The sequence below is a fragment of the Erpetoichthys calabaricus genome, chromosome 5 (assembly GCF_900747795.2).
Source record: "Erpetoichthys calabaricus chromosome 5, fErpCal1.3, whole genome shotgun sequence".
NCBI classification, from domain to species: domain Eukaryota; kingdom Metazoa; phylum Chordata; class Cladistia; order Polypteriformes; family Polypteridae; genus Erpetoichthys; species Erpetoichthys calabaricus.
The window spans coordinates 7825849-7852261 of record NC_041398.2 but is presented as its reverse complement, the minus strand read 5'-3'; the positions used below and the strand labels follow the sequence as shown (position 1 = coordinate 7852261).

Here is a 26413-nt window from a genome sequence, read left to right as displayed (position 1 = left end):
TTTACTTTTAGTTTACTATTACGATGTGCATTCTATGGTGTGATTAACTATATTTGTGCTTAAAAATCTTTAAAAAAATATATTTTTACATACACTTCGTACGGTCTGGAACGGATTAATTGTATTTATATACAATCCTATGGGGGAAATTGCTTTGGTTCACGACCAAATCGGTTTACGACCAGAGGTTTGGAACGAATTATGGTCATGAACAGAGGTTCCACTGTATATGTCAAAAAGACCGTTATCAGGCAATTTCAGAAAAGAAGGAAAAAATGAACACTTAAAAAAGAAAGACACAAAGATGAAAATGACAATGACATTCAACACACAATAACCCCCGATACATGTGAATAAAAATATACAGAGTGAAATACACACCTCAGCCCTTCTGAAGTTCACACAATACTCCAGAGTTCAAGTTGTCTGATTATAATGTGGAAATGAATTGTAGAAGATGACCAGTGAAAGAATCTGAAAATTAAAATGTAAAATGTTTTCCCAGTCAGTCCTGAGCCGTTCTAATAAAAGGACTGCAGTGAGCTCACCGAGTCTGCTAGTTGGGATTAAATTCAAGATTCACGTCGCTGGAGATGATCACTGACCATCACCTATTTAGACAGATCTTCAAAGCCGCAGTTCCTTTTAACAGATGCTGCTCTGTTTAGCGAGTTTTCTTGTCTTTTTCCTCCAATTGTTGTTCTCTTTTTCCTTTCATATAATTGTGTGATTTATGCAGATTCTTATTACAACCAGCTGTTCTGCCTTCAGGTGTTCTGCCGCTCTTAATTACTCATCTATTCCTCAGACAGGATGTATGGACTATCTTCATACCCACACAAGTAGATCAGACAGACAAGCAGCAAACACACAACATTTTCTATGCAGCGGAGTTACAATTTAACCATTCGTATTTTATGACAAAGTATAGTAAGGTGGGGTGGTGGTCACTTCTGTTGCCTTCCAGATCACCATTCATGGTCCATGAGGTGTTTACCACTACTGGTATATCCAGTTTCACTCCCACATCCTCACATGTCAGGTTGGTTAATTGGCAGTGACTGTAATTTGCCCCATTAGGATTTGCACTGTGGATTTTTTTGTGACCTGGACACACATTTGACTGGCACACTGTCCAGAGTTGCTTCCTATTTCATGCCCAGTTCTTCCAGGATCCATTTATAAGGATGTTCTCATCGGCAGAACAAGAACTCTTCACACACACTTCTGTGCCTGGACAGACTAAACTTTTACAATCTGATTTATTTACCATTGACTTCCATTATAAAGATCAGCGCCATCTGGTGTACTAAAATAGCAACCACAGCAGAATCAGACAACTGGGGTGCAGCCTTCTGTTCAAAGACATTGGGTGGGGTATAACTTGTCACTCAATATGTGCAGTCCAGAAAAGACACAGAAGTGAGAGACAAGGAAGAACAAGTGACTGATTGTGAGCCCTCCTGCCGGACTGACCTCCATACTGGTTTACGCTTTTCAAGTTTTATTATAGAATTCCAGCACATTATTGAAACATGAAGTCCTCCATCTAAACCCACACTGACTGCTCATTGGCACTCCTCACCTAGATCTGTGTTGCTCAGTCTTTTCCTGATAATTGCTATCATTAATTTATTTGTGACACATATTAAGATTACATTATTGCCCTTCTAGTTAAAATATAACCCATCCCAACTTCTTCCCACACAAACATTTTATGTGTGTATTAAGCCATCTAATCTTCCTAATCTCACATAGACTGGTGTGGCACAGGTAGAAGTCCTGAGGTGACCACTTTGTCAGTTCTGCTCCTCAGCTTTACACTCAACTCTTAAATCTGTACTGCAGAACTGGCCGTCTTTCCCACCTATTTTGATTATTCTGTGACACCTGGACAACTTGATGATGACACCTGGATCATCCACTGCTCTGGCAGTCATCCATAGAAGTTTTCTACCTGTGTACTCAGAAGGCAACACAGCATGTGAGACTCTCTGTATCTGGAGCAGAACTTCATCTCAATTTCCATAATACCTGAATCCCTGACTATGACTACGTTTAGGGCTCTTCATCCCTGCCTACTTTCTCAAATATATCGGAGTCGCACTGCAGCTCTGAAAGGTCCTGAAAACAGCTGAACACCTCCAGCTTTGGGGTTGATGATCCTGGACAGTGTGCACCTCAAACCCTACACTTACATCCTTATACCACAAATCTGCTCAACCCTCTATTCTGTCCAATTCTCTCTGTAATGATTTAATATATTCCAGACTATCTGTTAATTCACCTCTTTTGGTATCATCTGCAAACTTAATCAGCTTGTTACTTAAATTCATATCCAAATAATTTATATATAATAAAAATTGCAGTGGCCATAGCACTGATCCCTGCTGGTCTCCACTCTTAATATCGCCCAGTTCTGATGAGGTTCATCACACCATCACCCTCTGCTTCCTGTGTCTGAGCCAATTCTGCACCCATCTAGAAACATCTCCCTGAACTGCCACATCTTTTATTTTGATGGCCAACTTCTCCTGTGGCACCTTTCCTGTTTTCTGAAAGTCCAAATAAATATCATCATCTGCTCCACTTTGATCGTAGCCTTTTTTTGCTTCCTCATAGAATTCCAGCATGTTACTAAAACACAACCTCTCTCTTCTGAGTCCATGCTGAGTGTTCTTGCCACGTGCTGCTCAATCTTATCCTTAATAATTCCTTCCATTAATTTTCCTGTGATGCACATTCAGCTTACTGGCCTATCATTGGTTGGATTTGCCTGGTAACCCTCTTTATATAATGAGATAATATTTGCCATTTTGCAGTCCTTCGTAATTCCCAAGTATGTTCACTGTTGGTGTTTTTTAATTCCCCTTTACTATGCCTGATGCACTTCACCTCCTCTTTGTCTGATCTTTTACTACTCAAATATTGAAAGAATCTCTTGGGGTCATCTTCTGCCTTATCTGTTCTATTCCTCTTTAAATGCCTTTTAGCCCCCCTAATATCCTTCTTACTGGTTGCCCTCATGTTCTCATACGCCTTCCAATTCTCTTTGGATTTTTTAGTTTTCTACGCCTTATTCATCTGTTTTTTCCTTTGTAGCTTCTTTTTTAACTCTTTATTAACCCACTGTGGAGTTTTGTTACATTTCCTCTTAATTCCAAATGTAGGTATGTATCTGTCCTGCATTACATGTAAAACCTTTTTAAACCTGTTCCACTGCTCCTCGACTGTCTCCATACTTAAAAGCTTATCCCAGTTTATTCTCTTTAGACTTTGCTGCGTCTGCTCAAAATTTGCCCTAATAAAGTTAAACTTGACAGTTTTAGTCTTTTCACAATTGCACTATATATATTTTATTTACACACAATTACCTCACAACAGACCAGCTTTTCTCAACAATAGCCATTCTTCTTCTTCTTTTCCCATCCTCTCATTCTCCACTCCAGGTTAACATTGTCCTGATCCACTCTCAAACACAGGATGACCAGGAGAGGCTGTTTTTAAAGACCACCCTGTGTAACACTACCAGGGTCCTCACAGGACAGTAGTGCTGTCCCCTAGCAGCTTGTGGCAATGGCTCCCATAGATCCTACAGAGCCGCTTATTAAGACTGCATATCCCATACAGACCTACAAGTGCCTAAAGAAGATGTTGCTAACCACAATACTAGGGGAATACTAGGCAGGGAATACTCCTACCACCCTTCTCCTGATTCAAACTCTCCTCTACAACATCAAAATACTAACAAAACTGTCTTGTGACTTTTATTTTTAAATAGGTGACTCAATTCAATATTTTTCTCCTATCCAACAGCTTTCTGTGGAAAGAGTGATGTGGGAACACAAGAAGAGCTTCACTGATCTGATTCACTGCATTGAGGAAGCCCACAAGAAATTGACAGAGAGGATCACAGAACAAGAAAAGAGAGAAATGGAGAAGGCTGAAGGAGTCATGAAGCAACTGGAGAAGGAGATTGAGGAGCTGAAGAGGAGAGAAGCTGAGCTGAAGGAGCTTTCAGAGACCAAGGACCATTTCCACTTCCTACAGGTGAGAGTGACACTTCACAGGGAGTCTGATCAGACTGGAATGTGTATGACCTGAGAAACGTCAAAATCAAGAGAGCTGAGGAGTTTTTACAAATGGCAAGAACTGACCACTCAGTGCAATTTCATATTTGCCTAATATTTCCATAGTTTATGCAAAACTCTGAAAGTTCCTGCCTTGTACAAGACAGAGGTAAATCTATACAGTGATACCTTGAGATACGAGTTTAATTCGTTCCGTGACCGAGCTTATAAGTCAAAATACTCTGATCTCAAAACAATTTTCCCCAATGAATGAATTGAAATGTCATTAATCCATTCCAGACCCCCAAAAAACACTACAATTTTTTTGTTACATGTTTTTAAATAAGAAAAATATACTTATAAATAACGAATATTGTATAAAAACACAATACAATAGATTGTACTGCAATAAACTGGTTTTATTAAGTACAGTACAGTACAATGTATAATGTACAGCATTTACCTTGGAGATCAGACAAGTTGAAAATGCTGGCGGAGGTGGTGGAGAAAGGCTGAACTGAATGTTATTCATTGATTTTTTGCCCTTTCGCCGCACCTTCCCCACTTTTATCTGCAGGGGTTTTCAAAAAATACTTGTCCAATGAGGTCTGTTTCATCCTTCCTTTCAGAATGTTTCTAAAATGAGTCATGCAAGTGTCATTAAATAGCGCAGTCGCGTGCACAGTTGAAACTTTTTCTGGGTGTTTCTTTTAAATAAAGTCTGAAAGTTTCTCCCACATTTTCAACATTTGCTTTATCTCACTTGTAGAGATAACCTCCTCCGCCTCCTCTGCATCACTTATTTCTTGCAAAACCTCCGTGTGCTGCTGTGTCTTTAGCTCCTCCGTTGTCAGTTCTTCAGAGTGCTCCTCGATGAGCTCATTGATGTCATCTTCATCCATGTCCATGCCCATGGTCTTGCCGAGGGATACAATCTCCTCCACCACTGCCGCTTCGGATTCAAGTCTTTCAAATTCTCTGGGGTTTTCTGAATGATAAACGAGCAGTGGCTTAATCTTGCAGTCGCCGCTCGCATTGGCGCACAGTGCGAGGGTTAGCCTGTCCTTCATGGGTTTGTGGCCAGGCATCTGTTGAAGTGCCTGGGGTCTGCTGCTGCAAATCTGTGTAAATCGCTCGTGATTATAGCCTCCATCACGGTATCTCCTGCGAGCTGCTTCTCCGTCAACCACACAATCAGCAGCTTCTCCATATTTTCATGGATAGATGTCCGCTGCTTAGAAATGATTTTAACGCCCTTGGCTGGTGTTATAGCCTTTATCGAGTCCTTCTGCTTCAGTATGGTGCAGATTGTAGAAGCGCTGCGCTCGTACTGCTTTGCCCAATCGACAACACGCACACCTTGCTCATGTTTTTCAATAATTTCTTTCTTTAATTCAATGGACATCATCCGCTTCTTCTTCTCTGCACTGTCCTTCGCACTCACTTTCTTCGGAACCCATAGTTGGAAAAACAAAGCTTTGCAAAATAACTGCGAGCACAACACTGAAGTTTCTTTCCACTGCGAGCTAACTGCTTAAAGTGAACGAGTGAGTCACGGGATGTTGGGGCGTTCACTGTGGCGAACTTCACGTGCTAGCGGTGGTCTGGGGTATCTGAAGCTGGCTCATAACCCAAATTTTATCTCTCAACTCAAAGCAAAAATCGGCCAAGAGACTGCTCGTATCTCAAAAAACTCGTTAGTTGGGACACTCGTAAGTCAAGGTATCACTGTAGTTGTTTTTTTAAGAGAAAATTTATATGAAATATATTCTTGGTATAAGTCATTTTCTTTTACCAGGTGATGTAATTTAAGACACCAACTCTTTCATATCTTTAACACTAGAATTACCAAAGTCTACGAAAAAACACGTAGATCCAGCCCACCTTAAAACCGTTCTCACCTCTCCTTTGTCTTCTAAATGTGCCGATTAACACGAGCAGCCGGCTATTCCATCCCCCACCGTCGCAGAACGTTCACTAAGTTTTCCCAGCTCATGCCTTGTTTGATTATCTGGGAGTGACCGAACTGCTGGAGTTTTAGAGTGGAAATAATAGGTCACTATTTGGAACACACGCAGTTCATGTGTGTTCCGTTTCTACAGTAATCTGTGTAAACACATTTTTAAAACAGAAACGTTTTTCATATTTTAGTAGTAAATGACAAAATGTAGGCATAAACTATATAATGTATGTAGCCTGAAGTCCAAGGCTCAAGTAAACACTTTCACAAAAGGTTCAAGGATTAAACAACACCTTCTGTGGCGTAGTGGTAAGATTTGTTGACTTGTAATAGAGAGTCCCCGGTTCGATCCCCACTCACTCCTATATTTGCCGTTTTCGGTAGTGAGCTCCTCTTTTTGTTAATATTATACAGTACACACATACTGTACATTTGGTTTTCGTCTGTAACACACAGTGTGCATTTATAGGACTTGTAAAAGTTACCGTTTTTTTTTTTTTTTTTTTTTTTACTTTTATTCTCTCTAAATCACGACCACGATACATACTACCTCCCCCCACCCAGGGATCTGACACTGTTATTTTTTATTTGAAACGGAATAACTGGAGATGTGAGTGGTGTTTTGAGACAATGGAAATGGATATTCTCTTATCTGGAGGATATAAAAGTTGACACACACACGCTGGCGAATCTGCCTTCTTCGTAGCTCACCGTCACTTGATTTTTTTTTTTATTCAGTTTTATTCAGTGTTCCTACTCATGCTGAATTAGTGTGCTCGTTATGGTGTATGATGTCGAAAAAACAAGAAAACACAGACGTAGGTATATATGATATTTGGAATTATTCATTTTATGACCTGTATACAGTAATCCCTCGCTATTTCGCGGTTCACTTTTCGCGGATTCACGACTTCGCGGATTTTATATGTAAGCATATCTAAATATATAACGCGGATTTTTCGCTGCTTCGCGAGTTTCTCCGGACAATGGGTCTTTTTACTTCTGGTATTTGCTTCCTCAGTTGGTTTGCTCAGTTGATTTCATACAAGAGATGCTATTGGCGGATGGCTGAGAAGCTACCCAATCAGAGCACGCAGTTAAGTTCCTGTGTGCTGCTGATTGGCTCAGCAACGGAGTGCTGCATTAACCAGGAAGTCTCATCTCACTCATTCAGCATTAATGTGCTCTTGCTACTGCATTCAGGGGATTATCACCTTCATCGTCATCATTTTTACTGCGCAGCATATTCATCACCATCATCACATCATATATAGCTACGTGTACTTCGCTATACAGTAAGTGTAAACTTATCTACCGATTTCATATTGCTTAGCAGTTGTCCCTGTTATTAATAGAGTAAAGGGTGGGTTGTAAACAATACAGGGAGGGTTTAAAAATGTCCAAATACACGTTAAATAATTAAATAAATATGGTGTCCCTACTTCGCGGAAATTCAGTTATCTCCCGCGATAAGTGAGGGATTACTGTAGTACATTTCTGAATAAGCTCACGCGCTGTAACATCATACCCCCAACGCACATGTTCATCTTTTTTTTCTTTCAGTAATAGCGCCAACATAACTCCACACCCGATCTGACGCTGTTTGTTTTCAAATAATATTGCATTAGTGCGATGACGTTTTCACATATATTGTCTCTTTCTTTCAGGTGTGTAATAGGAACCACAGCATAGAGAGAAGCGTGTACATTGTAACAGGTACACACGTTGTAAATGTAGGAAAGACTATCCTTGCGTGTGTGTGAACTGTTAACATTTGAATCTGATGATTGCATATAGCGCTGAACTTACTGCTCTGTACTATTCTCTCCTCTGCACATCCTGGAGTACAAAAGAAACAGCATACAGCAACATGTGGGGACTGGCAAGATCGGGGAAAAAAAACACGCAGTCACTGATTACAAACAGCAAGATGTTATGCGAATGAATATGAATAATGTTGCATGCGTGCCACATACTTTTCCGAAAAGTACTATATAGGTCATAAAACGAATAATTCCAAATATCATATATACCTATGTCTGTGTTTTTTTTGTTTTTTTTTTTTTTACATCATAAACCATAAAGTGCACACTTATTCAGCATGAGCAGGAACACTCAATAAAACTGAATAAAAAAAAAAAAATCAAGTGACGGTGAGATACGAAGAAGGCAGATTCGCCAGCGTTTGTGTGTCAGCTTTTATCCCTTCAGATGAGAGATTGTCCAGTTCCATTGTTTCAAAACACCACTCACATCTCCAGTTATTCCGTTTCAAATAAAAAATAACAGCGTCAGATCCCTGGTTGGGGGGGCGGTAGTATGTATCGTGGTCGTGATTTAGAGAGAATAAAAGTAAAAAAAAAAAAAAACGGTAACTTTTACAAGTCCTATAAATGCAGATGCAAACCAAATGTATGTGTGTACTGTATAATATTAACAAAAAGAGGAGCTCACTACTGAAAACGGCAAATATAGGAGTGAGTGGGGATTGAACCGGGGACTCTTGATTGCAAGTAAACAAATCTTACCGCTACGCCACAGAAGGTGTTGCTTCATCCTTGAACCTTTTGTAAAAGTGTTTACTTGATCTTTGGACTTCAGGCTTCATACATTACATAGTTTATGCCTACATTTTGTCATTTACTAGTAAAATATGAAAAATGTTTCTGTTTTAAAAATGTGTTTACACAGATTACTGTAGAAACGGAACACACATGAACTGCGTGTGTTCCAAATAGCGACCTATTATTTCCACTCAAACTCCAGCAGTGCAGTCGCTCCCAGATAATCAAACAAGGCATGAGCTGGGAGAACTTAGTGAACGTTCTGCGGAGGTGGGGGATGGAATAGCCGGCTGCTAGCTGCTCGTGTTAATCGGCACATTTAGAAGACAAAGGAGAGCTGAGAACGGTTTTAAGGTGGGCCGGATCTACGAGTTTTTTCGTAGACTGTGGTAATTCTAGTGTTAAACACTCCTGTTATGTCACCTCCTCATGTCTCTGTCCTTTAACTGATGACATTCAAATCCTTCACCATTTCCTCACAGCTCAAACCCCACAGTCCAGTCTGGTCTCTCTTCTTCTTCTCCTCATCTTTCTTTTGTGCTGTTTTGTTATTTCTGTGATACACATTATATTCCTGATGTGGTCCCACAAGTGTGTTCTACAGGGCAGTTTACAGAACTGTGATGAGCGTACAAAAGGCTCCAAAGTCTTTCTGACAAGTCACACACACTTTCTATCTGCAGACCTTCTACTGTAAAATTATACTGAAGATCCATCAACCCATTTTCCAACCCGCTGAATCTGAACATAGGGTCACGGGGGTCTGCTGGAGCCAATCCCAGCTAACACAGGGCACAAGGCAGGAACCAATCCCAGGCAGGGTGCCAACCTACCGCAGAACACATACAAACACACCCACACACCAAGCACACACTAGGGCCAATTTAGAATCGCCAATCCACCTAACGTGCATGTCTTCGGACTGTGGGAGGAAACCGGAACGCCCGGAGGAAACCCACGCAGACACGGGAAGAACCCGGGAAACGAACCCAGGTCTCCTAACTGCGAGGCAGCTACCACTGCACCACCGTGCCACCCTATATTAAAGATTGTGTGTATATCTTTGGATTTAATTTCATTTACAAATTTCCTTCTTGGGACAAATATAATATACCATCTATCTATGTATCTATTGTAAGTGTCAGCCAGCAGCTCATCCCAGCCGGGATGCCCCTAGAAGGGAAGGATGGGAGAAGGCAACTACTTTTAGACACTGCCTCCTCCATGACGCTACATGGGGACTTCCCTGCAGCATAGCAGTGCCCTGGATTCCCGCAGGGCACTATGGGACTTGGAGTTCAGATTTACAGACCTGCTGGGTACTGTGGGTGGCACCAGGAGATCCTGCAGGAGGACCAGGGGAGTTTTGCTTTCCTCATAGCCTGGAAGTACTAGTGAGTCACAAGGACAGATATCCAGAAATACTTCCAGGCTAAAGAAAATTCAAGTTCTTCATTTGGCCTGGAAGTGCTGGCAAGTCACGTGGACGAAAGGAGAGAAGCACTTTTGGGTTGGGCACTATTTAAAGGACTGTAGTGAATCCAGCAAGCAAGCATGCCAGAGTTGGGTGGAGGTGGACAAAGCTTGCTTGGAGATGTGGAGGAGGTGAGAATTGTAATTATTGTGTCATTTGATTGTGTTATGGTGACTGTTGTGCTTAGGGAGCTCTGTGCAAGAAGAAAACAATTAAAAATACTTCTTGGTGCTTTTACCTGGTGTCCTGAGAATTGGTCTGTTGGGTTTAAAGGGGCAACATTGACCCCTAGCGTCCACTCTATCTCTGTCTGTCTCTCTATCTTTCTCTCTATCTCTCCATTAAAGAGCCCAATGCCTTGTTTTGTCTGCTAAGTCAATTTTGCCCCTGCCTGTCCGTTGCCACCTCAGTCCACTTATCTACAGTCTGATGACTCACATCTTGGACTTCTGTTCTATAAAAGCTTTTTGAAAATCAAGGCCGATGACACTTTTTGGTCCAATATGTGAAACATTCTAAATAACCAATGAATGTATGATAAGTATTCTCTGTATCTAAACCCAGGATGATTGTCCACCACACTGATGTTTAGTTAAGAGGAGGTCCATCTTATTAATGTTACTTTTTATTTCTCTTTGTTCCCTCTTCTCTCCTATTGCAGACTTTCTCACCTTGCTGTGCCCTTCCTGCTGATGGAGACTCGCTCAGCTTTACTGTCACGGCTGAGTTTTCTTCTGAGGACCTGCTAAAGGAGCTGTCAGGTCTGAAAGAGAGTCTGGAAAGGATCATCCAGCAGGACATCCTGACAAGGACTCCACCAGGTACTGTGACTGTTCATGTTTCATTAAACTCCATTAGGAGGACTCAAGTGAAAATAAAAGGGACACTGAGTTGTATGAAGTAGGCCTGCTCTTTTACATTTATCTCTAAGCCTTTACTGTTAAGAATTTTTTCTAATGTCCCTTGCTGTAACTAGCTGAGTGATATCACACTCTTATTTTAAACAGAGTAACAGAATGTTTAATGTAAATATTTGAAAATGTAAATATTATTAGCATAGTAAAACACCAGTTTTTTAAACAGTGTTAATGGTACAATGGTACATCTATCTGTTATGATCGTGTTGTACGTTTATGAACCTCTGTGCACTGGACTTGGCAGTCCTTGCATTCCTCTTTCTTTGTGTTTCTTGTTTGGTTAAAAAGATAAGCAAATTAGAGGAGTGCATTAGAACCCTGACCACTTCAGGACCACCTGAACACTCCACTGAGTGCACATAAGAAGTTCACAGGTGAAACACATTAACAGACTTTACAAATATAAACTATATCATGTATAAAACTGGGTGTTTAAACAAATCTGTAAGCTAAAGCAGTTCTGCACTGATGAACATAAATGGAACCTAACAATGTCTGTCCATGAACAGAACTGCTGAGCTGTGGCCAACTGACAACACAGGAGAGGAAAACAGAAAGTGAGGTGATGAGGGTTAACAGGTCAGACGTGTGTGTGCGCCCAACTGCACCGACACTACCTGGAAGAAAGTCTGAGATCCAATGGTGGATTGGACTGGGCAGGCTGAACTCAGTCAGTTTCTTATTGTGGAGCTCTGAGATGTTGGTCTCTAAAGCAGAGGTCAAGTCCACAGAGAAGCCCCTCACATGTGTCTGTGGCTCATCAAAATGTTAGTAAATATAACTCACTGCATCATCCACACACCGGTGGGCTCTGTCTGCAGACTTGATCTGCATGTTTTGTTGCTTTATTTTAACTGCATTACATTTATAATTAGTGTTTAAGAATTTAACATTGTAAAATTACATCTTAAATAGGAATGTCAGCAATAATTTGTTAACACTTGAGCTTAATTTAAAAGCCTTGATCCATTAAACTAACACAAAGTTATCGTGAGATTCTAGAATGTACCATCTTGTTCCTTCTCTGGTCACTCCTTTATCATCTGAACTGCTGCTCTCGTCTCATGCAGTCTGCTGCAATGTCCTGAACTGAACTTTACCTTATATGCTATATACAAATGTTTTATCCCATAGAAATCACAGTCAGGAGAATTTCCTTCTCAATTCATGAGAGATTAGGTCATTAATGTAACAATGGAATAGACACCTGTGATTATTTTCAGGGAGATCAGATCCTGAGATTTTTATTTTCTGAATTTGAATTGCTGCTTTTAGGGTTATTTTATGTAAGTGATCACTTCTTCAAACCATACATTAAAAAGGCTGTGAATGTTGTTGCACCTAAAGCTGTAATGTAACAACAGTTGCCTTGATAACAAAGGGCCTTCTTTTACTAGACATTCATTCTAGAGCTCCTGCAACTGAAAGCATTCAAAATGAATACAATGATTAATCACAGAAGCAATTCAATGTTGTGCTAAGTAATGTTATTTATTTCATAAAATATAAAAAAAATATTAATAAATGCAAAAATCTAAACTGTTGGATTACAATCTGACAGTAGAATTAGGATGTTGTGACTCGGGTGGTTTATTATTTCATTTCAAAATCATTGTTTGATGCTTCATTGTGCAGCTGCCTTTTTTGTTTGTCATATTTTGCAGAAAAAGAGATCTACTGTGGAATTTGAAAATGTGAACAAACTTGTGTGCCTTAGCAACTGGTTAAGAAGGTTAAATAATGATGACAGTGGCCTTGAGCAATGTTACAGACATGTCCAAAATGCTGTTGGTTGTTTGCCATAATTTTAACAATAAATGGAATTTCTGATATCTTCCGAGAATTATTTCCAGTATTTCATAATACTGACATTATTATATTTATACCTGATTTGATGATGTGGTTCATAGGATATAATAATAAACCAGAATCACTTTAGATTAAGTGTCCATAATTATGCTGTACGTACCATTGAATTTCCTGTATAATTGCAGAGTAACTAGGTGTTATTAATTTCTACTTACTATGTAATACAGTGTAACAAAAATTGTAAATGTTGTTCCACAGTTTTTCTAAGGGGGTATGCACATAAATTGTGGAATAGCAATTACTGTTAATTGCTTCACCACAGCATTACACAGTAAGCAGGAGGTCATAACACTTAGTGACTCTATAATTATACAGGTGATTCCATGGTAAAATACAATGTAATTATGGACACCTAATCTAAAGTGATACCAATAAACCTTGTGAAATATGCACCGTAACATGAGATTAATCATGATTAATTTTGTAAATAAAGTTTGATTAAACACAATTAAAAATATTAATCTACTGACAGCCCTAATCTTAACATTTTCCATTCTTCTCTTTTCTTTGTATTTTCAGATCCTGAAGCTCCAATCTTCACCCTACAGCCTCCTGAACCTCAGAGCAGAGAGGAGTTTTTACAATGTGAGTCTGTCAATTCATTGATTTTATTATCATTTCACTGTTAATATCTCAGGCCAGGCTTATGATATGAAAGCATTATGTGAGTGTGGTGGGACTGATGAGCTGAAAGTGACGTGGGGTCCTGTGACTGGTGCATTATGGGATTTTGAGATTCAGGACAGGGAATCACCAAAGCTGTCTGTTAGACTTGAGTCTCTGTGGTGTCAAGTGGACTCATGGGAAATGAAAAGGAAATCCTGCCAACTATGCCATATCATCCTCTACTTTGTCCTTTTTCTATTGTCTTATTTTTCTTCTTTGCACTTCCTGCTGTTTCCTCTTTCTGTATTTCTGTGTCACCTTTCCGATGCTTTTCTACTTCAGTCATTCCCTTATAATATATATAATAATAATAATCCATGGCATTAAATGAAAGCAGCTTAGTGTGCTTCACATAAAAACACAATGTCCACCACCATTAAGATATACATAAACAGTATATGGATATACGGATGCATTGACAAGCAATGGATTAAAAAAAAAAATCAAGAGTGGTCTCCCATAGACTTTCTCATATACTCTGATATGGGAATGAATGGATATTTGAAGAATAAACCGCAAGACAATAATTATATTTTATGTTATGTACAATAAAATACCATCAACAACAAATCAAATTAATAATATATATAACATTTATTATAAAAGTAATGTTCAATAAATAGGACTCTGCAGCTGCATGAATAAAAAAAAAGTTGAGTATTTGTTTAGTAAAGTACCACTTCCAGTTGATGGATTTTTCCCATTTCATCTATCAATCTCGTTGCATTTTTGAGATATCGTGTTTACACACACACAGCCTTAATTCAAAAAAATTGTATTTTTAGACTCAGGAAGGTCTAAAATCTCAAGGTTGAATTTTTTCATAAAATAAGCTGCCTCACTGATCACAGGCCTATTGCTCTTATGTCAGTTTGAATGTAAATATTTGAACGGTTTCTTCTAAGCCATCTGAAGTCTGTCACTGCTACTGATCTCGACCCTCTTCAGTTTGCATATCGTGCACACAGATCTGTGGACGACACCATCAACATGGGCCTTCACTGTGTGCTCAAGCACTGGGACTGTAAAGAAACATCTGCCAGAATCCTGTTTGTAGACGTCACCTCAGCTTTTAACGCCATTGGGCCTGCGCTGTTGATAACTAAACTTCTACACACTGAACTGAGTCCTTCAATCTGTGAATGGATTTACAGTTTTATGATAAACCTGAAACAATACGTTTGTGTGGACTCCCACCTCTCAGACAGTGTCTGTATCAGCACACGTGCCCCTCAAGGCTGTGGACGGCCCCCCTACTTTACTCCTTGTACCCCAATGACTGCAGGTCCACTGATCTTCAGTTAAATAATTAACTTCACTGATGACACCACCATTATTGGTCTAATTACTAACGGCAATGAAACACCTTCTAGAAAAGAGGGGTCTTGTCTTGTGTCTTGGTGAGCTTCAACACCCTGCTGCTCAAGACCCCCGAGACAGTGGAAATGGCCATTGACTTTCACAAACAGCAGTCACAACCTCTGGCACTAGAAATGAAGGATTCAGCAGTCAATATGGTGGACTCCTTCAAAGTTCTGAGCACAATAATCACAGACACACTCAGCTGGGACATGAACACCACCACATCACTAAGAAGGCACAGCGGTGATTGGACTTCTTACGCCAGATAAAGAAATTAAATATTTCACAGCCAGTCCTCGTTCAGTTTCACAAAGCCGTCATTGAAAGTGTAATCACATTCTCCATTGGTGTCTGGTTTGGCTCATTAACATCACACTCCAAAAATAAATGAGAGCGTGTGGTGAGGTCTGCTGTGCTCTTCATCAGTGCAGACCTGTAGACATCTCGTGTCACTAACCGTGTCATAAGGACCACCACGGACTCATCTGAGCAGCTCATCACTTCTTCACACAAACTCCCAAACGCATCAGTCAATTCAAACTCAGACTAACAGACACCTCCAGAGTTTCTTAGCGAGAATGACAGCCTCTCCCAGCAGTGACTTAGCCGTCTTCTGTGTGTATTCATGTGTTCTGTCAGAGACTGTGTGTGTGTGTGTGTGTGTGTGTGTGTGTGTGTGTGTGTGTGTGTGTGTGTGTGTGTGTACAGTGTGACGACGTGTGTGTGTGACATAGGAATACACACTACGCACTCACACTCTCACCGGCACATCACTATTGGCACATCTCCTTTATAATTGGACTAGCAAAATACCCGCGCTTCGCAGCGGAGAAGTAGTGTGTTAAAGAGGTTATGAAAAAGTAAAGGAAACATTTTAAAAATAACGTAACATGATTGTCAATGTAATTGTGTTGTCATTGTTATGAGTGTTGCTGTCATATATACATACATATACATACACACATATACTATATATATATATATATATATATATATATATATATATATATATATATATATACACACACACATATACACATATATTATATTATATATATATATATATATATATATATATATATATATATATATATATATATATATAATATATACACATATACAGATATATCATATATATATATATACATATATATACATATACACATATATTTTTTATATATATATAATATACATACATACATACATATACACACATACATGCAGTTACAATAACATAGAAATCAATATAAAGAACATTAACATCATTATCATATGAGAATATGAAGTAATATATAAGAAGCACATTTCATATAAATATAAATTATTAAACAGTAAAATCTTCTTCTATAATTTGCTACCGTGGCTATTTGTTTGTCTGTCCAGGATTTTAAATCACCTGTAGCTCGCAAACCGTTTCACCTATTGACTTGAAATCTGGTACACATATAGTACGTCACGTCTGCTATCCGCTTTATGGGTGATGATTGTATTACTCTTTTTATCTTTATTTTATTTATTGTAGTACTTGCCTGAAGAAGGGGCCTGAGTTGCCTCGAAAGCTTGCATATTGTAATCTTTCTAGTTAGCCAATAAAAGGTGTCATTTTGCTTGGCTTTTATTTTATTGTAGAATCAACTCCTATCTGCGCACACCAGGGCGGCCGTGGGCGGATGCGTATGGTGTATTCACTCCATGTTATCGTGCATTGCTCTGTCACTGGTATTTTGATAAAAGAATTTGAACAACATATAAGAAGCATATAAATTATTAAACAGTAAAACATTAACATTTAAGAAGTAAAGTTACATTAAGTACTACTGCAGTGCCCTTCGGGTATACCTCATTTTTTTCTTTGCCCATTACATGCTTAAATGTATACATTTTTTGGTGCACCTACCCGAGAACACGCGACATATAACCGAGCGTGGGAGAAGCATGGATTTTAAAACACGCGTTGAGTTCATCTGCTGGTCTCCCTCGTGGAATAACTGGTAATGTTTGACTAAAATGTACAGCGAGTAAAACGACATTACCCTCCTTTTTTTTTTTTTTACGATCTCTGAGATCTTGCTTTTTTCGGTTCAAGGCTTCATAAGCTCTTTTATGTTCCATGGTGTACTTATCCCAAACCATCATCTTTGAATGTTGCAAGACTTTCGCCTTGTATGTAGATCGACATGCCCTCTTTTAATTGCGAGAAGCCAAATTCTCGCGCTTCGTTGCGGCGAAGTACTGCTTTTAATTTTTTATTAAGAAGAAAAGAAAACCTTTTTAAACAGATCGAAAATATACCAATAACAATTTGTTAAGGATCAGTTTTTTTTGTGAAGCTCCCTTTTCACAGCTGTCGCGCCTACGGCGTGTGTTTCGTTTATTTGACAGTATGTAGATCGTGGTAATTACATTCATGGCATTCGTTTTCTGAATCACAATCTGATTGTATGGGTGGTTACCTGCCAGGTCACGCTTGTGGTTTGTCAGCAAGTCGCCTTACGTCCGCCACGTGCCCACTTTCTGTTATTTTTTGTTCTTCGCTGTTTGCGGCTCTTCCTTCATTTCTCCCTACTGCGTTCTTTTATCTCGCGAATATGTTATTGCAATCTGCAGCGGGAGCCTTTCTATAAACTTAATTTAAAGCTACGTTTTACACTGTGCTTTGTTTCCCTTATGAAGATGCTTGTATGCTTTACTCGCTCGCTTCTTATTGTTTCGCTCCCTTCTCAATTGTTTAATGAATTTTTTGTTCTTCGCTGTTTGCGGCTCCTCCTTCATTTCTCACTACTGCGTTCACAGTCTTTTCACGTGATTACGTGGGAGGCGTGATGATGTGACACTCAACTCCTCCTCCCACGGCCATCAAGCTGCCGTCCATTACAGTATATTGTGAAAAAAGAGGTTCCAGTTATGACCATTACGCGTTGAATTTCGAAATGAAACCTGCCTAACTTTTGTAAGTAGGCTGTAAGGAATCAGCCTGCCAAATTTCAGCCTTCCACCTACACGGGAAGTTGCACAATTAGTGATGAGTCAGTCAGTCAGTGAGTCAGTGAGGGCTTTGCCTTTTATTAATTAGTATAGATATAGATTATTCTACAACTTGGTTTGAAGTTTGTCTTTTTAACTTCAGCTCTTTCTGTTATTTGTCTGTGATGTTGTGTTCCGTTATAAGGAGCTCCAAATCTATCAAGTCAGATTCTTGCACATGAAGTACTGGAGAACAAAAGGGATTCAGATTTATTGTGATTCCAGAATTTTATTTTAAATCCCCACAGATTCTGTCCAATCAGATGAGCTCTTTACTTATTAGTGTCTGGTCAGCGCAGCACCTGATTGGTTCTTATTAATTGTCTGTGATGTGCTCCACCCCCAGTCCCGTTACACACTCCCAGATTTCCTCACTTGTTTTCTTTTCTCTCCATTCAGACTTCTGTCCCCTCACACTGGACATCAACACGGCACACAGAGACCTCCGTCTGTCTGAAGGGAACAAGAAGGTGACATGTGAGGGGACAAAAGCCAAATTTCCTGATCATCCTGACAGATTTGACTACTGGTGCCAAGTTCTGTGCAGAGAGGCTCTGACTGGGACTCGCTGTTACTGGGAGGTGGAGTGCAGTGGAGACTTCAAGAAGATTGGAGTCGCATATAAAGGACTTAGCAGGAAAGGACTGGGCTGGGAGTGCGGCCTTGGATACAACGACAAGTCCTGGAGTTTGTGGTGTTCTGATTCCCGGTACTCTGTGCATCACAATAACAAGCAGACTGTAATCAGCGCCCCCTACAGCCCCAGAATAGGTGTGTATCTGGACTGGCCTGCTGGCTCTCTGTCATTTTATAGCGTCTCACACACAATGACCCTCCTCCACAGGTTCAACACCTCCTTCACTGAGCCCCTCTATCCAGGGTTTAGTGTTGGTCTTCACTGCAGTGTAACAATCAGCCATCTGACATCATGTGACCACTGACCAGTACCCTCCACCGGTCACTTGATGTCCCCACAAGCTCAGGTCCTCTTTGAGTTTGTAGCTAGGGTGAAATTAATTTTACAGGATGGGTGGGTTGGAGGGGGCAGCACCTCTGTGATTGAATTTGTGGATGAGAATGTGGATGGGGGGGTCTGCAGTATTATTGGGTTTGAGTAGCCAATCAGGTGTGTGTGTCATAGTGAGGGGCGGAGACACATCGGACCTACAAATACCAGTCTGACTAGCAGGGGTCACTGTTGATTTATAGCCACATGTCCTTCATGCTGACACCCCAACAACTACTGAGGTCCCCAAGTGTCACTGAATGTCACCTGTTAAGTAGGACAGGCATGAGGTCCTGTTGGATCAGCACAACTGAAAGGCGCTATACAGACTCAGTATGGAGAGCTCTTGAATAGTGACTATATGTAGGAGCAGAGAGTGACAGATGGGACTGGAGTGTTGTCCACTCACCAGACATGTTGTGACCCTCCATTGGTCACTCAAAAGGGTCCTTCACTTCAGAATGAATTCACTGTGAATGTCTGAAGATGAGGACTCATCGGTCAGTCAGATGTCAGCCATACTGACAGTTTGGTGTTTTAGTTGATGTCACATTAAACTTTAAACTGCACCTCCTCCTTGTCCCCAGATTTGTCACTCTTGGTATCCTGAAAGCTCAAACATCATAAAAAATGAATTCTTGGTCAGTTGGCACACACTTGACATGGGTGCACATGTGTGGCTTTGCAGTGGACTGGCACCCTGTCCAGAGTTGGCCCACCTTGTCCACAAACCTGAAATTGAAAAGCGGATAAGAAAGACAACGAATGGACAGAGGGGGTCACTGATTGGTCAGTCGCCACACTACTGCCTCTTGTGGCCACTCTAAATTTTACACAGCAATTTATACAAAAAGGAAATCTAAAAGATAAAAGCAGAAAGCATTCAGTGAAATCCTGAGCAGTGAAACATGAAAGGAGAGAATGAGAAACAATCAGAGAGTCAGACGGATGGAGACTTTAACAGGAGGACTGAGGGGTGGGACTGAAGTGCAGTGGACACCCGCCATATTACACACATGGGAAAGGTCAGCAGTGAAGGGGGGAGAAGAGAATACAGTACAGTGTAAAAGAAATAAGAATAAAGTAAAATACAAGAATAAAACACCTGAAATAAAGAACTTTAAATATTATATCTAAAACTAATTAAGATTTAAATGAATTAAGAACAAAATAAGGGTGACACGATCACACAGTCACATGACCTTCAGAGCTGACAGCTGAGCTGATTCTTCTGTAGCCAAACTGCCCCCCCTAGTGGCCACTCTCAATATTAAATGAATGGCAAGGCTGAGGGGAGGAAAGATTTGGGTTTGATCAAATGGATATTTAGTGCAGATTTCTTAATGTTGTCATTACCTTTAAGGACAGTGCAGCTTTGTTAGGTTATGGAAGAATCTGTAAGGTTAAAGAACCACTATTTTAATTAATCTTTTTAATAATGGTTATTTATTTACAAAATACAAATTTAATAATTTTTTTTATAGTTTATTAAAGAAACTCCCAATGGTATTTTTAGATAAAATTATAAGGACAACTGAAATTTGTCAAATCTGTTCATTTGTTAAGTTCGTTGTAAACACCTCTGGTCACATCTTAAGTGTTTTATTTCTAAAGATTTAACACTCCATATTTATGATTCATATTTAAATAGCGTTGGAAAAGTCAAACTATGCCTTTTATTTTCAAGAAAATGGGGAGTGTAACAAAGAAGATGTTGATTTTTGTTGAATATTTTATCATTAAGTAAATCAGTGAAATCGATCATTTAGACCCGAACATTAAATCTCCTTTAAATTGTTTGACTTGAGCCCAATGTTTTTGGTCGCCTTACACAAGCTTCTTAGAATAAGTTACTGGAGTTTCTGGCCATTCCTGCAGACAGAACTGGTGTGACTGGGACAGGTTGGTAGGCCTTGTTTCTCGCACTTTTTGTCACTTCAATCAGATTGAGGTCAGGGCTTTGTGATGGCCACTCCAACATCTTCACCTTATTGTCCTTAAGCCATTTTGTCACAACGTTGGAGGTCTGCTTGGGGTCCTTGTCCATCTGGAAGACTCATTTGTGACTGACATTCACTTGCCTTGCTTAGCTCTTGAGATGTTGCTGCAATGTTTCTCCATCATTGTCCTTCCACATGATGCAGTTTATTTTGTGAAGTGCACCAGAACCTCCTGAAGACTCCACAACATGATCCCCCACCCCCCACCTCCATGCTTGACAGTTGAGATGTTGTTCTTTGGCTTGCAGTCCTCACCCTTTGTCCTCCAAACAAACTGATTGTCATTATGGCCAAACAGATGTATGTTGGAGTCATCAGACCAGAGGACATTTCTCCAGAAGGTCAGATCTTTGTCCCCATGTGCCATTGCAAACTGCAGTCTGTTTTTTTGATGGTGACTTTGGAGCAGTGGCTTCTTCCTGGCCGATCAGCCTTTCATGTGATGTTGATGTTGGACTCGTTTTACTGTGGATATTGAGATTCATCTACCTGTGTCCTCCAGCATCTTTAGATTCCTATGCTGCTGTTCTGGGTTGGATTTGCACTTTTCATGCCAAAGTCCGTTCTTCTCTAGGAGACACAATGCGTCTCCTTCCTGATTGGTGTGACGACTGGGTTGTCCTGTGGTGTCAATAGTTGACCATTATTGTTTCTAAAGATAAATGTGGAACCTTCAGCTATTTGTGAATTGTTCCCAAGGATGAACCTCATTTGTGGAGGTCCACCATTTTGTTTTGTAACTCTTTGCTGATTTCATTTGATTTTCCCATCATGTTAAGCAAAGAGGCAGTGAGTTTGATGGTCGGCCTTAACATCCATCCAAATGTTGTCTCCAATGAGGCCAATTGGCTGTCAGAAGCTCATTGTCTAATTGCCTAAAGGCTTGATGACATTTTCTGGAATTTTCCAAGCTGTTTAAAGGCCCAGTTAACAAAGTGTATGTAAACATGTGACCAGTGATGGGCGGAGTGAAGACTCACAAAGCACTGAAACATTTGAAGTAATTGTGTCAGAAATCGGGTCGAAGCTTCAAAGCATTTGACACTCGTCTCTCTAGTGACATCTCCTGGCCATTTGTGTTAACGTTACACAAACTCATAATTAAGTTCAAGGACGTCTGTTAAACGTTTTATTTCTTTTATTTTTCACAAGTACGAATTAGCAACAAAGAGTCGGGTTCATCTGTGTCTTCCAGTGTCTGAGTACTCAAAACTAATGCTGACAGGCAGAATGTACAATACGACAAACAAGAGTTTAAATAAAACAAAATAAGACGCCTCACTCACGGAGCCCCGGCTCTTTTAATAAATATTCCCTTTTTACATTGTCATTATTATTGTTCATGTTACTAGAATTCTTATTAGCCCTCATCTCTCCTTGTGATCACATTTAATCAACAGTCATTTGGGGTTTCACAGCCCTAATATTGCAGGTTTAAAAAGAAAAATATAAATTGAAAACACGCTTTGTCATTTGTCCTCAAATGGTTTATTTATTCTGATTTATTTAAAACTGAGTAGGCAGAAAATAAAGGCTTAAAGCTCTACATTGTCCAAAATATAGACGCGCACATCTGACAAAGAAGATGAAATCCTTAAAGTAACAGACATTATCATTCCATCAACTAATGAGATACCCCAATTATTAATACTTTATAATATATTGTGAGGCTCAAAATGAATGCGTTTTCATCAAACAAAAGACGCAATCACAGTAAAATCTGTCACCAGCGCTGATCGGGCTGTCCGGAGGCTCCACTGACTTTGCTTTTTGTATTCTGTGCATGGTGCAAACCCGGATTCAAGTCAGATAATGAGGCACCTTAAAATAAAATAAAATAGAAATATGTGTCAGCTATTTATAAAGTGACAAATAATTTTGAGAGATGCTATGGAAGGATAGTATAAGAGATCTGTTCTGGAATCATTCCCTCTTTAAACTTTCAAAAAAGCGATGACAAATTTGCAGAAGCTTGCTCACGTGTTCACAGTAATCCATCTTTATTCATTGCCACTTGACGTCTATGAATCCCACCATTAAAAGAATGAGAACAAACAAAACACTGCGACCGATCAGCCTGAAATCACTCTGCTGGACCCAAAATTCAAACTTATCAGTCCGGAGCTCATCAGAGAGGCTGAGAGACACGGCGCAGATACGGCCACCAGCACAGTGTGACACACATGGGACACTCCAAGGTAAACACGGCTAGTATTAAGTGAGCCACACTGTGTCGTTAAAATCTACTGTATATGTAAAGTGTAATGTCAATAAAAGTAAGTTCAGCACATCGAGAAACTGCAGCAAGACTCAATAGCTAAAGAATCAGAGCAGGCATTGAGAAAAACCAAAGTGCTTAACGGAGTCATAAAGAAAATCAGCAGCAGTCACCGACTAGAAGATATGCCTTAAATCTCGATGTTAAAACTGCAAACAAACTACAAATGGTATTTCTCTGAAGTGATCACCAATCCTATGAGTACCCACACTGAAGTTCTTGGAGAGTTGAATCCTCAGCCTCAGGCCATTGACACAAAACCATATAATAATTTAAAGGCTTTCTAATCGTCCATCCTGCTGTTGGAGTTTATTGAGCTCCTGTGGCCTCCAGCTTGTAGTCTCAATGTGAAGAAACGCTGTGTTGTGTATCGATATGAAGAAGGTGCTGAGCTCAAACTGAAACCTGAACCAACACATTCGGAGTATAGAGAGTCCTTCACACACCACCCCAGGATATACTGACATGGAGGAAAGGAACATCCGTTATATTTTTAGTTTAATTTATCAAATTAACAGCTGGGTCAACAGAGATCTCTTTGTGTTTCTGCTTTGTTTTCTCATATGTCAGACAATAAAATCAGTTCATTTAATTTTCATTGTGTTGTGCATTCATTATGGTGTCCCATTTCTCATAAAATTATTATTATTACTTTAAATAATATTCCTTCTATACATTAACTAGCAAAATACCCACGCTTCGCAGCAGCCAAGTACTGCTTTAAAATTTTACATAATAAACTGAGGGAAAATGTACCAATAATTATTTGTTAAGGATCTCTTTGTATACCACGTTGTCAGTTCGCCCCTCCGGTTGTAATATGACCAAGCTGTGCGCTGAGCTTACTCTTGAGCATGTAATGTATACTTGGCCATGTGAAAAGCAATCTTGCCTCAAATCAATGACAACCATTTGTAGGGTCTGTCCCTGAGACTTATTAATTGTCATTGGGAAGCAGAGCCTTACTGGAAATTGGAGGTGTTTGAACTGAAATGGGAGATCAGAGGGTATAACGGGGATGCGAGGAATAAAAACTCTCTCCCCTGAGCCACCGCCAGTAAAAATAGTTGCCTCAATTAGATAGATAGATAGATACATAGATACTTTATTAATCCCGATGGGAAATTCACATTCTTCAGCAGCAGCATACTGATACAATAAATAATATTAAATTAAAGAATGATAATAATACAGGTGAAAAAAAAAAAAAAACAGACAATAACTATGTATAATGTTAAATATTAACGTTTAGGTTCTTTTGCAGGCATGTGACCTGAAGTCTTGTGCCATTACAAAGTTTCGGTGGCTGTAAGTTTCTCAGTAACATTATTGGTGCCCCAACCTTCAAAATTAGATTATGCTCAGGAGTGCCTGGAGGATTCAGAGTGTGGACCGAGCTGCAGGCTATGGACGTATATATGTACGTAAGTAGGATTCAGTTAGCGTTGGGAACCCGCATACCAAATTTCTTGAAGATGGGCCCATTAAGTAACAAAGACAGTTGGAAAGTTCAATATAGCGGCTGACAGTGGTGTCATACCACTGAAATAAGTACGTACATCGGTTTTGGTTAGCGCTGGGAAGCCGTCTACCAAATTTCGTGAAGATGGGGCCATAAATAAGAAAGTTTAACATGGCGGACGTTGTCAACCGTTATGATCGTTATGTGTACAATTTCAAAATGAAACCTGCTTAACTTTTGTACGTAAGTTGTAAGGAATGAGCCTGCAAAATTTCAGCCTTCTACCTACACGGGAAGTTGGAGAGTTAGTGATGAGTGAGTCAGTGAGGGCTTTGCCTTTTATTAGTATAGATGTATATGTGTATGTATACTGTATATGTGTGTGTGTGTTTGTGTGTGTGTGTATGTATTTATATATAATATATATATATAGCTGTACACGGCCACGCGTTGATGTGGCTCAGTCTGGTTAAATGGAAAAGAAAGAAAAGAGAAAGCGCACGTTTCTAATATGTTTAATTTCACAATGCTTGTGGGTATACAATATTTTTTGTTGTTTCATTGTCTGTGCAGAATGTTAGACTGAATAATATTGTTAAGTTCGTAGACGTCTTTGTTTTTGGCCGCAAGAATAGCTCGTTCACTCAGCCAATCGTGATTCTTATAATTGGCTTGAATATTGGGAAATACTTTTTCAACCAATTCTTCTTTTGACGTCACTAAATTGCGGAAGTTATGAGGCAATGAAATTCATCCTGAGGTCAGATCAACCAGCACCTTTCCGTTCCCAATTTCCAGATTTCTCCAACCCCGTTATTGACAGTTTGCATTATTTGATCGTAAATGCCTTTTTGCTGAAGCGTTAGCTTAGGAATATTTGATTGCACATACGACAAAAGATCACCCGTGTTGTAATTTTGTTCACGACACAATTCTACATCGAACGAAGCAGCAGCAGATCGATTCGGTGATGGCATTCCCAATTGATTGAGAACTTTGTTCGCGATTTCTAAGCACAAGTCTTCAATCATTATCAAACACTTAGTTGTAGATTTCTGCTGTGAAATCCATGTTTAAATTTGAATTTTACTTGCGTATTCGACGGAACATATCTTCAGCCATGTGCGATTTATATTTCTCCCATAACTGTGTTGGACATGAAGGAGAGCAGGCGGTCAATATGACTGCAAACAATACACGAATTTGATTTGGATGTGACGTGTTGCACACGTCATTAATGTATACATCCCAGTGTCGGTCGTTCTCCAATAAATTCAGAGCTTGACATGTACTTCGGAAAGTGACATGTGTAACGCCGTTGACAATTCTCAATTGCTGGAAAGACGCTCTTCTCATAAATATTACCATCTGGAGCTTTTTCTCATTCCTGCCAGTTTACTATTATTATTATTATTATTATTATTATTATTATTATTGAACAAGTATATAGAGGACATGTGGGTCTTATTTTATTTGTATGACAGGAAAAGCCTTGAACGAAACTCCGTGTTGATGCTTTGGGTAACACGACAGGTGAGGAGCAGAGAACGTTAAACGTGTCGGTGACTGCGGGGGATTGTGGGACTGAAGATGGTTTAAGAAAACAGAAACGACAAATGCGTAGTCTTTCAAGAATTCTATTTCCATCAATGATTTATTTTGTTGTGCTGCGTTCGGAAGTCTACTTATTTACTTATTTTGAAAAGATGAATTCACAAGGAAAGGATGTTGCTGACAAAGTCAGATGTTTTTTAAAAGTTT

The 26413-nt window shown here is 39.6% G+C and overlaps 3 protein-coding genes across 5 annotated transcripts in view; 2 read left to right on the top strand and 1 right to left on the bottom strand.

The window, feature by feature from the left end:
• The window catches only part of LOC114641537 (tripartite motif-containing protein 16-like), a 721005-nt gene that overhangs the window by 98493 nt on the left and 596099 nt on the right, over positions 1-26413 (top strand). For both annotated transcript variants that reach the window (XR_007934957.1, XM_051927826.1), the window contains exons 4-7: positions 3817-4050; positions 10730-10889; positions 13374-13439; positions 18306-18889. Coding sequence is in view for 1 of the 2 variants with exons in the window: in XM_051927826.1 (XP_051783786.1) it covers positions 3817-4050; positions 10730-10889; positions 13374-13439; positions 18306-18847 (1002 nt within the window). In the remaining variant the exon portion in view is untranslated. The remainder of the gene's footprint in view (positions 1-3816; positions 4051-10729; positions 10890-13373; positions 13440-18305; positions 18890-26413) is intronic.
• LOC114641514 (gastrula zinc finger protein XlCGF7.1-like) overlaps positions 1-26413 on the bottom strand; it is a 688851-nt gene that overhangs the window by 485424 nt on the left and 177014 nt on the right. The window lies entirely within an intron of this gene.
• Positions 1-26413, top strand: part of LOC114641540 (tigger transposable element-derived protein 1-like) — a 769935-nt gene that overhangs the window by 724042 nt on the left and 19480 nt on the right. The gene's annotated exons all lie outside the window — the stretch shown is intronic.